The sequence below is a fragment of the Crocodylus porosus genome, unplaced genomic scaffold, assembly GCF_001723895.1.
Source record: "Crocodylus porosus isolate Cpor-Errol unplaced genomic scaffold, CroPor_comp1, whole genome shotgun sequence".
Taxonomy (NCBI): domain Eukaryota; kingdom Metazoa; phylum Chordata; order Crocodylia; family Crocodylidae; genus Crocodylus; species Crocodylus porosus.
Genome location: NW_017728949.1, coordinates 64,805,746 through 64,818,576, shown reverse-complemented (window position 1 = coordinate 64,818,576; position 12,831 = coordinate 64,805,746). Strand labels below are relative to the sequence as shown.

General features: G+C 43.2%; 1 protein-coding gene across 1 annotated transcript in view; it reads left to right on the top strand.

The window, feature by feature from the left end:
- The window catches only part of DPP10 (dipeptidyl peptidase like 10), a 382,909-nt gene that overhangs the window by 305,501 nt on the left and 64,577 nt on the right, over positions 1-12,831 (top strand). The window contains exon 9 of the mRNA XM_019554481.1: positions 4,646-4,743. Coding sequence (XP_019410026.1) covers positions 4,646-4,743 — 98 coding nt within the window. The remainder of the gene's footprint in view (positions 1-4,645; positions 4,744-12,831) is intronic.

Here is a 12,831-nt window from a genome sequence, read left to right as displayed (position 1 = left end):
TATATATATATATATATTAAAAGAAATGCAAAACTCTAGAACTCTTGGTTCAGAGATGATACCTTTTATTAGATCAACTAAGAAATTGCAAAGAAATACATCCCTCATGAGCGCACACACACGTGTGTGATTGTATCATGATGAGAGGAGGGTAGGTGGCTTATTTAAAGAACATGCAGTACTTGCTGAAGCATCACAAACAGCTAAAATGTGTAGAAGCCAAAGCTTCTCGTGATACACATTTAATTTGATTCTTAAAATCTTAAATAAGTGAACAGTGTTTCAGGCTATAAAATAAAGAGCTGGGATTTAATTTTCAATAGTTCTTAAGTCCTGTTTTCAGACAGAGAGCAGGATACTTAGAGGTACTTGGGGGTAGAATACCATTGACAGTCAGTGGGACTTAGGATCCTACGTCATGTTGGTGCTCTTGAAAATTTTACATTTGTCCCACTGCCACTGGAACCAGTTGGAGTAGAATCAGTCTTCTTCTGTAGGAGAAGGCTTAGATCATACAACTTGGTATGAACTTTTTCTAGGAAACAGAATCCAAGGAGGCAGGTTTTCAGCTACATGGGGCAAAAGAAAATTGAGCAACAGGGCAAAGAAACTTCCAAGGAACTTAATAAAAAATCCACTTTGCAAACAAGAAATGAGAAATCCCATGCCATTAGCAATTCAGCACGAAAGTGATGACAATACTATTTCAGTAACCTTGTTAATGAAAAACATTATCTTTATTTAATGCCTCCATTTAATGACAATTAAGCTTCCAGTTAAACATCAGTAATTATTAATGATGCTTGTGGTTTGGCTACATAACCGAGTAAAGTCTGGTGTTTATTAAAGCATTTTGTTGTACATCATAGTTCTCCCCTAGAATTAGTAAAAATAAAACTGCACATGGGCGTGGGCATGCACGCACATGCACTACATTCACTGGATACAAATCAACTTCAAAACGTGGTTTGGGAAAAATGAAAGCTTAAAAATGGTAAACATACTAGGAACATTACTGAGCAACATTGCAGCTCACTTCATCTCACCGTGTTATACACATTTATACTACTTATTTGTGGGTGACATACAACCTGGCATTAGAAGTTACAATAGGTTTTCCTACATGCATTGCAGCCAATTAATGGATAATCTCGGATTAACATGGAACAGCACCCAAAACGTTGCACCTTGTGGAAGCACAAGTAGTATTCCTCACTCCCTAACTCTGTGCTTCCCTACCCAATGGTGGATTAAGATTTATTGAGACCCTGAGAAAACAGAAAATTGCAGGCAGCCCCACTAGGCAAGGGCAGGTTTCCTCTGGGTCCCGCCAGGGGGCTGTGGCTGTGTCAACCTGGCCTCCTCAGCGCATCTGGGGCAAGCCAGGCGGGGGGCATGAGTGCCACTGAGGTGAAGGCAGCCCTGGTCCAGCCTCTCCCCTCCCCTCCCCCCACCACCCAGTGGATGTCGTGCAGCCAGAGCTGTGGTCCTTCAGTACCGTGGGATGGGCCAGTGCTGGAGCTGGCTGGCTATGGGAGCACAAGATTGCCCCTGGTACCCTCTCACCTCTCTGCCAGCCTGGGTTTTGTGGGGTGGGGCAAGATGCAGCTGTCCCATCCTGTCCTAGTGGTGCTGGTACCAGTGGCCACCATATGACAGGGAGTGGAAGCAGGGCCACCCCTGGGGCTTCCTGGCATCAGATGCCCACAGGAAGCTGCTGCCACCCACAGGAAGCTGCTGCCACCCGCAGGAAGCCCCACACCCACCCCAGCCTCTGGCCCTGGCCCTGGCTCTAGCCCAGCCAGGGGGGAGGAGGTATAGGCTGCCCACCCTGGAAGCTCGTGGCCAGGATGCCATGTGGGCTGTGCTACCCCTGGTGCCCCAGGAGGCCCCTGATTGATAGGGACCCTGCGCCTGGGTCCCACAGGCCCATGCATGAATCCACCCCTGTCCCTACCTCATCTGGCAGAAAGGTAGATGTTATGTAAGTTCATTTCTAAAAGGGAGCTAGGACTACACGGTCATCAGTCTCCCATGGAATCCTGATCCTGACTATCTTCTGCCATGGAACCTAGGAGGAGGCAAGGGATGTTTGGTGTGCGCACTTTCCCCACCTTGAGTGCCTCAAAGTTTAATCACAAATTTGCCCATAATGATAATATAGTGCTATAGAAACATAAAAACTTATTAAAATTTTAGAATTATAACATTTTTACCATAAATTTTCATGAGGATAGAGAATGACAGCTGTGAAATGCTGAAAATGATTTACTAATTTAACAGTTCCCCCTGCAATGCTTACACCCAGAAAACCGTAGCTACTCATGACAACAATCCCATGTTGTTGAATGGGACAACTCAAAAGCCTAATGACTACTGGGGGGTAGAGGGTGAGCATTGTATATATAAGTTGCATGCAGGAAATTAAATGAGTGTTTTATTTTTCAATGTGGATGATCTAAACCAGTGGCAGGAACTCCTTCTGAACCTTTTTTGAATTCAAAATGTGATTAATAGAATTTTTTATACAATTGTCACACCTGTTTATTTCCCACATGAGTCAGAAGCTGAAGTATGGAAATGCCATTCTTGCAGCATTTATGGAAGCAGGAGGAATTTGTATTAAAAAATGTGCATAATCTTACATGAAACACTCCCACCCTAAGAACTGATCCTTAAACACTTGAGTACCTTCACACACATGTACCAACTGTTTGCAGTCAGTGGAGCCTATCCATGTTCATGTGTGTTGTAAATATCAGGCCCTAATCTTCTAGAAATTCAGCTGAACTGGTCCTCTAATCTTTGTAGCCTACCCCTGATACAAATATGCAGGCATCACTTTCTCCTGTTCTACATCAGTGGTTGATACCCTTTTATGTTATTAGAGAATGCAATTTCCAAAGAGAATTGCTGTAGATATTCCAGTCAGGCAGCTTTTAAAGACTAGACATCACTTTTAAATTTCCTTAAAATGAGTGAAACATACACATTAGCACTATTAGTGCTTTAAGAGCTTTGTTTCAATAATTTCTTCCTGAACCCCAAATGGTTTTGACTTTCTTTTATGAAAAGAAAAAGATGTAGCAGCACATCTTGGACTGTTTTCTGCTTTTCCAGGACTCCGTAGGAAATTTCCAGTGATTCCTGTGACTTACATTGTAAGGAGAAGTTCACCAAGATAGGACAGGCAGGCAGGGGAGCTGGCAGCATCTTCCCACCCTCCCTTCAGTACCCTGAGTTAGTATTTTATCTCTGCCTTTGCCTGGGTTCTCCTGCATCTTGTAGCAGCAAGAGGAATTTCCTCCACACTGGGACCATGGTTGACCTGTGCCTCGTGGAGGCATGATTACTGTGGATCCTGGTGATGGGGTCAGGAATTCCCCAGCTCCTGCACTGCCCCTTGACTTGTCATCAGGACCCACGTTGACCTGTGCTTCACATGGAGTCATGGGTTAGCACGAATCCTGGCATGGGGATAGAAGCACAGGAGTCAGGTAGTCCCTGGCGCCGTGCCTTCATGTGGGAACCCATGGTGACCTGTGCCTCCACCTGAAGTACAGGTTAGTGTGGGTCCCAGCATGGGATAGGGTATCTGGGGAAACCTGGAGCCCCATGCCTCCTTGCCAAAACCCACACCAGCCTGCAGTTCAAGTGGAGGCACAGGTACAGGCACAAGGTGCCAGGGATTCATCAGTTCCCATGTCTCCACGCCATTGCTCACCAGGACTTTTGAGTCCGCATGAGACGCAGGTCAGTGCAGGACCTGATGTGGGATAGCAAGGGGTCTGGGGAATCCCCAGCAAGGGGAACACATCACCCGTTGTCCTGCCTTGGGCAGAAGGGGCGATGTTTATGTCACCCCATAAAGCAGATCAGCTGCGATGGGACCTGCCCTTACATAACTGATCTCTTTCAGTTCAGTGATGTCTACTGACCAATGAGGTGAGCTTTGGATTATTTGCAGATGAAGGATCCCGGATGATTGTCTCTCCTCTCATCACCCAGACATTTAATTCGCTTTAAGAACGCCCCACTTTGGCGTGTTCTACTTTTGCCAACAGCAGTCTTAGAGAAGTGGGAAATAAGGACATGTATTCCCTGTCTGGCCATTAAAATCTATTTATCCAAACACTGGATCCTTGGGTTGATTATTTTTATACGCTGGGTTTATATTGGGTCTTCGGCTGACCATCATGGAGCATCTCTACTTGTGGTGTCTTGGGTTGTTTGTGCTACAGAGTCTCATGGTTTGGAAATCTTTATTTTGATCACCGTGGCATATATTTTCCCTTGATCCACATGCATCAGTATGGTAAAATGTTAATATAAAGTTTCACAGTTAGAGTTATGGGGCCAGTAAATTACTGTGCATTGCTAAATTTTTGGTCAATGAATGCCATTCTATAAGTGGTACAAGATGAGTACTATTTGGTTTGATCTATATTTTTGTGTGTGCAGCTGATGTGACTGAGCATTACACAAGACAATACAAGAGTACATCATTGTTTTCAGTTGAATATCACTGTAAAGGATTTTCTAGCTATGACAAACGGACAGAAATATTGAAATACCTTTATCTTTGGATCTCTTTTGCTGTCATTTTCCCACTAATTTTAAAGCTCCTCCTTTCTTCTTTTCAAAGGCAGGTCAAACAAACCCAACAGTAAAGCTGTTTGTAGTCAATCTTTATGGACCAACCCATACACTTGAACTCATGCCACCTGACAGCTTCAAATCAAGGTATTCATTTTGATTGTTTTGTGAAACTCATGTTTAATGTAATGAAGGCACCCTTGAGTCTACCCCCACCCCCAACCTGCCTTTATACAAAAACAGCTTCTATTTACTGAAAGCCTCTTGATCCGTGTTCCCAGGGCTAAACTGTATCGATGAACATGAGAATAGAATACAATAGAATAGAATTTAATGGATTGGCACCCATAGTAGGAGTCTTGCTGTCAGTGCCATAGCAGCAAAGTTTGGTGCCCAGGGCAAAGCCCACAGTGGCAGCTCATCCTTACCCCATGCACAGATCCAGGGGCACACGCCCCCCATGTTTGCCTGGGAGTGCACATAGAGGCAGAAGACACCCTTCCCCGATCCACGCACCCCCCACAAATGAGCTACTAGTGGCTGCGTCCTGCACCCTGCCCCAGCTGGGCAGTGCCTATTGGTCACCTTTGCTTCAGCACTTAGCGTGGTTGCCTCACTGCCCTGGACACCGAAGCAAAGAAGGGGGAGGGGTAAGGCGGGGGGACTGCTGTGGCACTCCCCCTTGCTACAGCACCGCTCGTTTTCTGGAATTTGCTCCTTTTTGAGGTCCTCTAGAGCCCAAGTTGATTTTAAATATATTTATGTATTTTGCTGGTATTTATCATGCAGGGAGTTAGTATCCTAGAGCTATGATAGACATTGTGAACACAGATTTAGTTTTTTAGTTGTTGTACAATTCAGTAGTGCCATTTTTTTGCCATGTACTGTCTTGCTGGCAATAGCTGTTGCTTTCAGTTTTTATAATGCAGAACATATAGTGATAGGTATTCTTTTAGATAAATAGCTTAAATGCACTTCTGCCAGGATGGTTTTTAAATTTGAAACGGGAAATTATGGGGTCTTCAAATACATTTCACTATAAGGAATTTGATTTTATATCTGCAGCGTCTTAATCGGTCAAATTCAGTAAGATCATATGGGTTAAGCTGTGATCCTCTCAGATCATATAGGCTAAGCTGCAATGAGCTGTGTTACTATTTGGTTGATAAATGGGTGGTGTCTGAGAGCAAGTAGGAGCTTTAGGAAATTTGGAGATGGCTTAATAGGTAGGACACCCTTTCCCCTCTGACTCTGTACTGAACTAATATGTTAGGTACAGACATTCAAAAGGCCCAAGGCGAAATCAGTCTAAGTTACTCAAGTTTCGATAAGCAGCGTAGTTTAGACCAGTAGCGAACAGAACGCATATTTACTCTTTGATGGGGTTGGGGAGCATGCACGCCGCCTACTGTAGGCTGGCTTCCGCCATTGTTAAACCAAGCTATATGTGCTGAACTTCTGTTCTGTTATGGGTTTAGACCAGTTTCCAATCACTTATACTGGTAAAAATGTAATGTCTGTGCCTGGCCGTAATGACAGTGTGGTGCTACCAGCGACTGACTTGCTGTAGTTTCCATTTTTTGCGTAAGACACACAGTTGAGTGCCTGGCCTCATGTGCTCATATAAGATGACTTAGAACTTTTTTAATAGTAGGAGAGCTTTAATCCCACTGCTAGACATATTGCAATTTGTGTAATTCTGTTCTGCCTGCCTACATTCCCACTGAGGTTTCAATTGAATATATTTCTCTGAAACTCGTGCCCTATATATTGTTACTTGGCGATGTTATGCAAATGCTATGCACCACTCCAGAACTGGTTGCATTTTTAAGGGAAGAAAAATGTTTAGTATCTATCTCTTCCTTATCTTTTAGAACATTTTAGGTCATAATGCAAAACTTGAATTAGTTTAATATCTCCAGTTAAAGGCGGTATCTAAGAATTACAAAGTTACCTGTAGCTCAACCCAGGGAATACTTTTTGTTGCTTGCACAGTTCCTGCAGCGCCTCAAAGGGTTTAAAGTAATTAACTGCCCTCCAGAATGGCTCTGGTGTTCATTGTATGGGTCTGATTCACCACTATGTTATACCTGCATTACACTGGAATAATTGCATTTCCATTGATTGATTTACACCAACTTAATATTGCAGTAAGTTAGTAGGAAGTTGGCCCGGTAAATTATGAATACTGCATGCATATTTACTGACTACTTTATGAAAATTGAATTAATTTGAATAGATTTTGTTTCTTGAAAAACAATGCTTTCTCTCTAAAAAAAAAAAAAAAAATGAGGCCCTTCATAAAAGATATGAGCATGTAATAATGTCTCCTGCTGTTTGCTAACCCTTCATTAATGGAAGTGCTAGCACATTCTCTAAAAGGGCCTCCCTGTTCAAAACAATAAAACCACCTGGAGAAAAATAAAATGCATTAAAACGGTTCTTTAAAAGTCAGAAGACCAGAGAAAGTGCAACTGTAGAAATCTTAATGGGTAAAAAAATAAAATAAAAAGCACATAAACTTGTTGGTTTCCCTGTGGGCTCTGTAAATTCATTCTTACTCCCTAGGTATTGTTTTCCTTAGATTAAAAATGGAATCAAAAGAATGAATATTGATAGTTTTAAGTCTTGTTTTCTGTCCTGAGCCTTAGGGCTGGTAACAGTTGAATTTGTGTCTGAAGCTAAAAGACTTGTTCCCCAGAGTTTGGGTCTTCAGTGAAGAGCTTGCTGCAGCTTTAATAGGAATAATGTTCATTTTCTCTGCTTTTTTTTGTTGTTGGTATACTGGCAGTTATGAGGTAAAAAAAAAAAAGTCAGTTGTTACATCACGCAAGCCTAAGCAAAGCTATTCAAGCCTAGAAACAAAAATCAATTTCTACTTTAATTTTACCTATTACAATCTAATGCCTTAGTTACAGAAAGTAGAAAGCTCAAATAAAGATGAACCAAACCTCATTAGACACTTGTGACCTGAAACTGTGGCTGAGTCTTGTTTGATGTGTGCACATAAAGAACGTGGAAACGTGAGAGAACAGCCCTGGGGACAAGCCTTGCATAGAGCTGAAGGCAGAAGGGATCTTTACTGATTCTAACTTTTTTTAATTTCCTTCCTTCGAAAATGAGTTTTTCAGCCTAGTCTCTTCAGGAAGTAACACCGCAGTTAGGATGTTTCAGTACAGGCCAGGGCTTGCTCTGGTCTCATGCAAGCAGTGAGCCTCAGATGACCCAACTGGAAACAGATACCTGGTTGCTCAGGTTGCAGGGTGGAAAGTGGCTGGATGCGATGCTGGCTGCATTGGGCACATCCAGACAAGTGCAGATGCTGCACTTGCATCCAGACAAGCCACACGTGGTGCACATGCAGGTGTTTCCCACACACCTGCCTGGCAGTACAGTGAGGTGTTTTGATCCCGAGAGTTCCTGGGGTCAAAAAAAAAACCCGCACCTAAAAAAAGCGGGGCGGCACACATGGCAGCAGTGCGCTCCACCCAAAACTGGAGCCTGGCTGGCTGGAGCCGTGGTCCCAGGATCCCTGCTGCAAGACCACTCCAGATGCAGCTACCCAAGGCCCCCAGGACTCCAGGTAAGGCTGCTGGGGCCAGCACAGTTGCTGGGCCCAGCCTCCCCTTCCCTGCCTGAGGCAGCATGCCACATGCCAGAGCACACGTGGCATGGGTGTTCCCTGTGGACAAGGTGTGCCATTGCTTCTCATCCTCAGGGAGACGCATGTTCTCGCTCATGGGGACATGCCCATTGCATGCTGTTAGCTCCAGAAACTGCTGTGCTTTAACTATGCTTACCCAATGAGCTCCGTGGGCCCAGGTGGACCTTTAATTGGACTATAATCAGGATAGTGTTATGCGGAAAGGTAACGGGAGCTTGTTTGTTTTTAATAGCTAAATATTGGGATGGCGTTTGGCCTTGCTTTCTATAAAATATCCAAAACAGCGGTTGTTTGAAAATAGAGTTTGTGCTTACAGCAACCGCTTTCAATGTCATGGGTGAAATCCACTCCTGTTCCCAGAACCCTTGCAATTCTCCTCTGCTCCCTTCGTGTCAAAAATTAGATCAGATACTGTAGGCCAACTGACTCAAACTTAGTGTAAGGCCTGTCGTTCATCAGTCACATAGTTTTGGAGGGGTTCCCCCATATTTTGTGTGCTTTTCAGTCCTAAGAGGTCAATGGAGGTAGTCCAAAGAGGTCAACTTTCTGGTTAGCAGAAGAAAGCATCTGAGCATAGTATAGAGATCTGTTGACGAAGATCAAATTCTTAATCAATGCTAAACCACAATTATCATATAACTTGCAGCTCTGTGAGGAAGGGTGTCATTTGCAGGCAGTCATGTAGAACAAAATGCCAGTGACAAAGGTTAGAGGACATTTATAACTGATAATATGGAAACCGGCTATTTTGGAAATTGGAAAGAAGCTACTTTGCTTTTCCAACTCCATGCTGAGCTTTAGGCCTGGCAGCAAGAAAACAAACGAACCCAAATACCTTTTATATGTTAACTCTGAAACACAATATACAAAACCACTAAGGACCTACTAAATTCAGAAATAGAGTGCAAGGCGGCTCCTTTAATCTTGCGTGTTCCCCCGCGTGCACTTTAACCATTGCCCCCCGCCCCTGCTGCTGATTAGTGGAGGACCCCACCACTCCCTCTAGATCAGCTAAAACTGTACTTTTAACTATGGCATTTTTGCCTCCCACCAGTTAGCAGCAAAGACCAGGGCCGTTTGGAGCCCCTCAGTCAATCAGTGCCAGAAGGCAAAAATGGCCCCATAATTAAAACCTCAGTTTTTGCCTTCCCACTGATCAGAAGTGGGCTGCAAGAAGGGCCCCTCCATCAGTCATCGGGGTGGGGGAATGTGGGGGGAACCTGCAAGATTAAAGGAGCCCGCTTCCACCGTTAATTTGGTAGGTCCCTAAAAACCACAAATATCACTGTTTAGAAGTAACACTTAATGGCAGGGGCCTTACTCAGTATAAAGGGGGTTATGTATGTACCATCCTAAGTACCTAAGACATTTTGGAGTCATTCCCTGTAAGCAGGTCGGCATGCCTGATGCTTTGCTCCTTTGGAGGTCTTCAGCCAGTCCCATATACACAAACACAATTTTTGGACTAAAAAACCCAGATAATTAAATAAACAAAATTCTCAGCCCTTCTCGAGGCAGTAGGAAGGGCCCTTAAGCTCAGTACTGGCCCAGTACTATGGCTTGGCTCCTCTTGCTAGCAAATTTATCTGGGTTTCAGTCTGCCTCCTGGCTCCAAGCTGTTGCTTCCCCAGCTCACCATCCTCCGCTCTCTTCTCTGGGGCTTTTAACCACTAATGGGATACTCCCTCATTAGATAACTGCCCACAGCTGAGCTTCTACAACAGGGCTGTCTGCTTCCTCTTAAGGGGCCAGACTACCCTGTTACATTCCTGATTTTCTTTCTTTTTCTCTTAAGCTCAGTGACATACTAGACATGCTGTCTGTTTAGTTCTGTCCTCTCCTGCTGCTTTGGAGCTATTTCAACATTTGTAATAACACTGTATGAAATACCATTAGGATGTTAAATTCCTGATAGAATGTTATATGTCTGAATTTTAATTTTGTATTTGCTTTCCTTAGAAGAGGCATAAGTGTACAATGAAAACTCCCTAGACCGAGAACTCACTTGACAAATATCAGCTTCTCTAATTATTTGTATTTTCCCGTCAAATTAATATAAAAATATTGAGTTTGCATAAATCCAAATAAAATGTAAAAGCACAGCTGAGTGGCTCCGCTACTGCTTTGCCGAGACATTTAAGCTCTTCCAGTTTCTAAGTTCAAGATTCATTATGGGTAATTTAGGCAAGAAATTGTTTTTGTATTTATAGCAGCATCTTTACCCAGGGCATGGTTTGGAACAGAAAGCTTTTCACTTGCAATTGGTGATTGCAAGATTTTTTTTTTAGATAAAGCAGAGGATTTAAAATTAAGAAACCTGGATTTTACTCCTAGCCCTGTTTTAAAATTATTATGTGATTGATCAATTCACTCAAGCCTCTGTCCCCTCTGGAAATTTCTAATAATTACAATCCATACCTCACAGGGTTATTTCAATGGAATAATCCCTTATTATCATTATAGCAAATGAATAGACTATCCTACATAAATACAGACAATTCATGCATCATGCTGGATAGCTATCAGACTCTTCCCATATTATACTTTACCTGTGGCTAATTTCTTATGTAAATTATTATTTATTATTTATAATCTGGTAGTCACCAAAAATCCAAACCAAGATTTCAGCCTCATTTTTTCTGGCCATGGTAAAAATACATAATAGGAAACAATCATGGTTAGAGCAAAATTTGACTCTAAATACACAGGAAATATAAAGAGCAACAAAGGAGAATATTATTGCCTTATCTTACAAAGCAAATTGATCCACAAACATAATAAAGGCCTGATATTCAAATGTGTTTAACAGCCACCAACCCTGCTATAGGTAGTGGTAGTGACAGTTGTTCAGTATTCATGAAAATTGGGCCATAGAAGCCTTTCCCCAAATTAAACACGAAATCTGTGGTGAATCCATCAGTATATTACCCCAGGCTCCCAATCCAGTCTGTAACCAGAAAACCAGCCTCTTTTTAATGTTGTATGATGCAACAAAACCTAAATGTAATGTATTGTGTATTCAGCAAGAGGAAAGTCATGGAAAATGTGGCTCCCTTACTGAGGGGGGGAGGCAACCTTTGTGACAGATTATGCAAAAAAAGGCTGAAGTACTTAATACGGTTTTCACCTGTCTGCACAGGCAAGCTCAGCTCCCAGAATACTGCACCTGGCAGCACAGTTGCAGCAGAAGGTGAGCAGTCAAGAGTGCCAAAAGAGCATGTTAGGGACTGTTTAAAAAATCTGGATCTGTACAAGTCCATGGGGCCAGATGGGATACACCCAAAGGTGCTGAGGGAGTTGACCAATGTGATTGCCGACCTGCTGGCCATCATCTTTGAAAACTCATGCTAATTGGGAGAGGTCCTGGATGATTGAAAAAGGGCAAATATAGTGCCCACCTTTAAGAATGGGAAGGGAGGATCCAGGGAATTACAGACTGGTCAGCCTCACCTCAGTCCCTAGAAAGATCATGGAGCAGGTCCAGAAGGAATCCATTGCTAAGTATTTGGAGGAGAAGAAAGTGATGAGGAACGATCAGCATGGATTCACAAAGGGTAAGTCATGCTTGACTATCCTGATTGCCTTCTATGATGAGATGACTGGCTCTGTGGATGTGGGAAGAGCAGTGGATGTCGTATACCTTGATGTTAGCAAGGCTTTTAATACCGTCTCCCACAACATTCTCACAAGCTAAGGAAGCTCAGCTTGGATGAATGGTTTGTAACGTGGCTAGAAAGCTGGCTAGGGCATTGAGCTCAGAGGATGGTAATCAATGGCTTGATGTCTAGGTGGCAGTTGGCAGCAAGTGTATTGCCAATTTTGTTCAATAGTTTCATCAGTGACATAGAAGATGGGATGAAGTGCACCCTCAGGAAGTTTGCACATGACACCAAGCTGGGGGGGAGTAATAGATATGCTGGAAGGTAGGGCTGGGATTCAGAGACAAATTGGAGAATTGGACCAAAAGAAATCTCATGAGGTTCAATAACGACAAGTGCTAAGTCCTGCACTTAGGATGAAACAGTCCCGTTCATCAGAACAGGCTGTGGATCGACTGGCTAAATAGTGTCTCTGAAGAAAAGGACCTGGGAGTTACAGTAGACAATAAATTGAATATGAGTCAACGCTGTGCCTTTGTTGTGAAGAAGGCTAATGGTATACTAGGCTACATTAGTAGGATTGTTGCTAGCAGATCGAGGGAAGTGATTCTTGCCCTTTATTTGACACTGGTGAGGCCACATCTGGAGTACTGTGTCCAGTTTTGGGCCCTGCCCACTACAGAAAGGATGTAAACAAATTGGGGAGAGTTTAAGCAAGAGGAACAGAAATGGTTAGGGACTTGGGGCACTTGACTTACAAAGAGAGGCTGAGAGAATTGGGCTTGTTTAGTCTGGAGAAGAAAAGGCTGAGGGAGGATTTAATAGCAGCCTTCAGAAGGGTAGTTCAGGAGAGGATGGAACTAGAGTTGTTCTCAGTAGTGGCCAATGACAGAACAAGGAGCAATGGTCTCAAGTTGCAGCAAGGGAAGTTTAGGTTAGATATTAGGAAGAACTTTCTTACTAGGAGGGTAG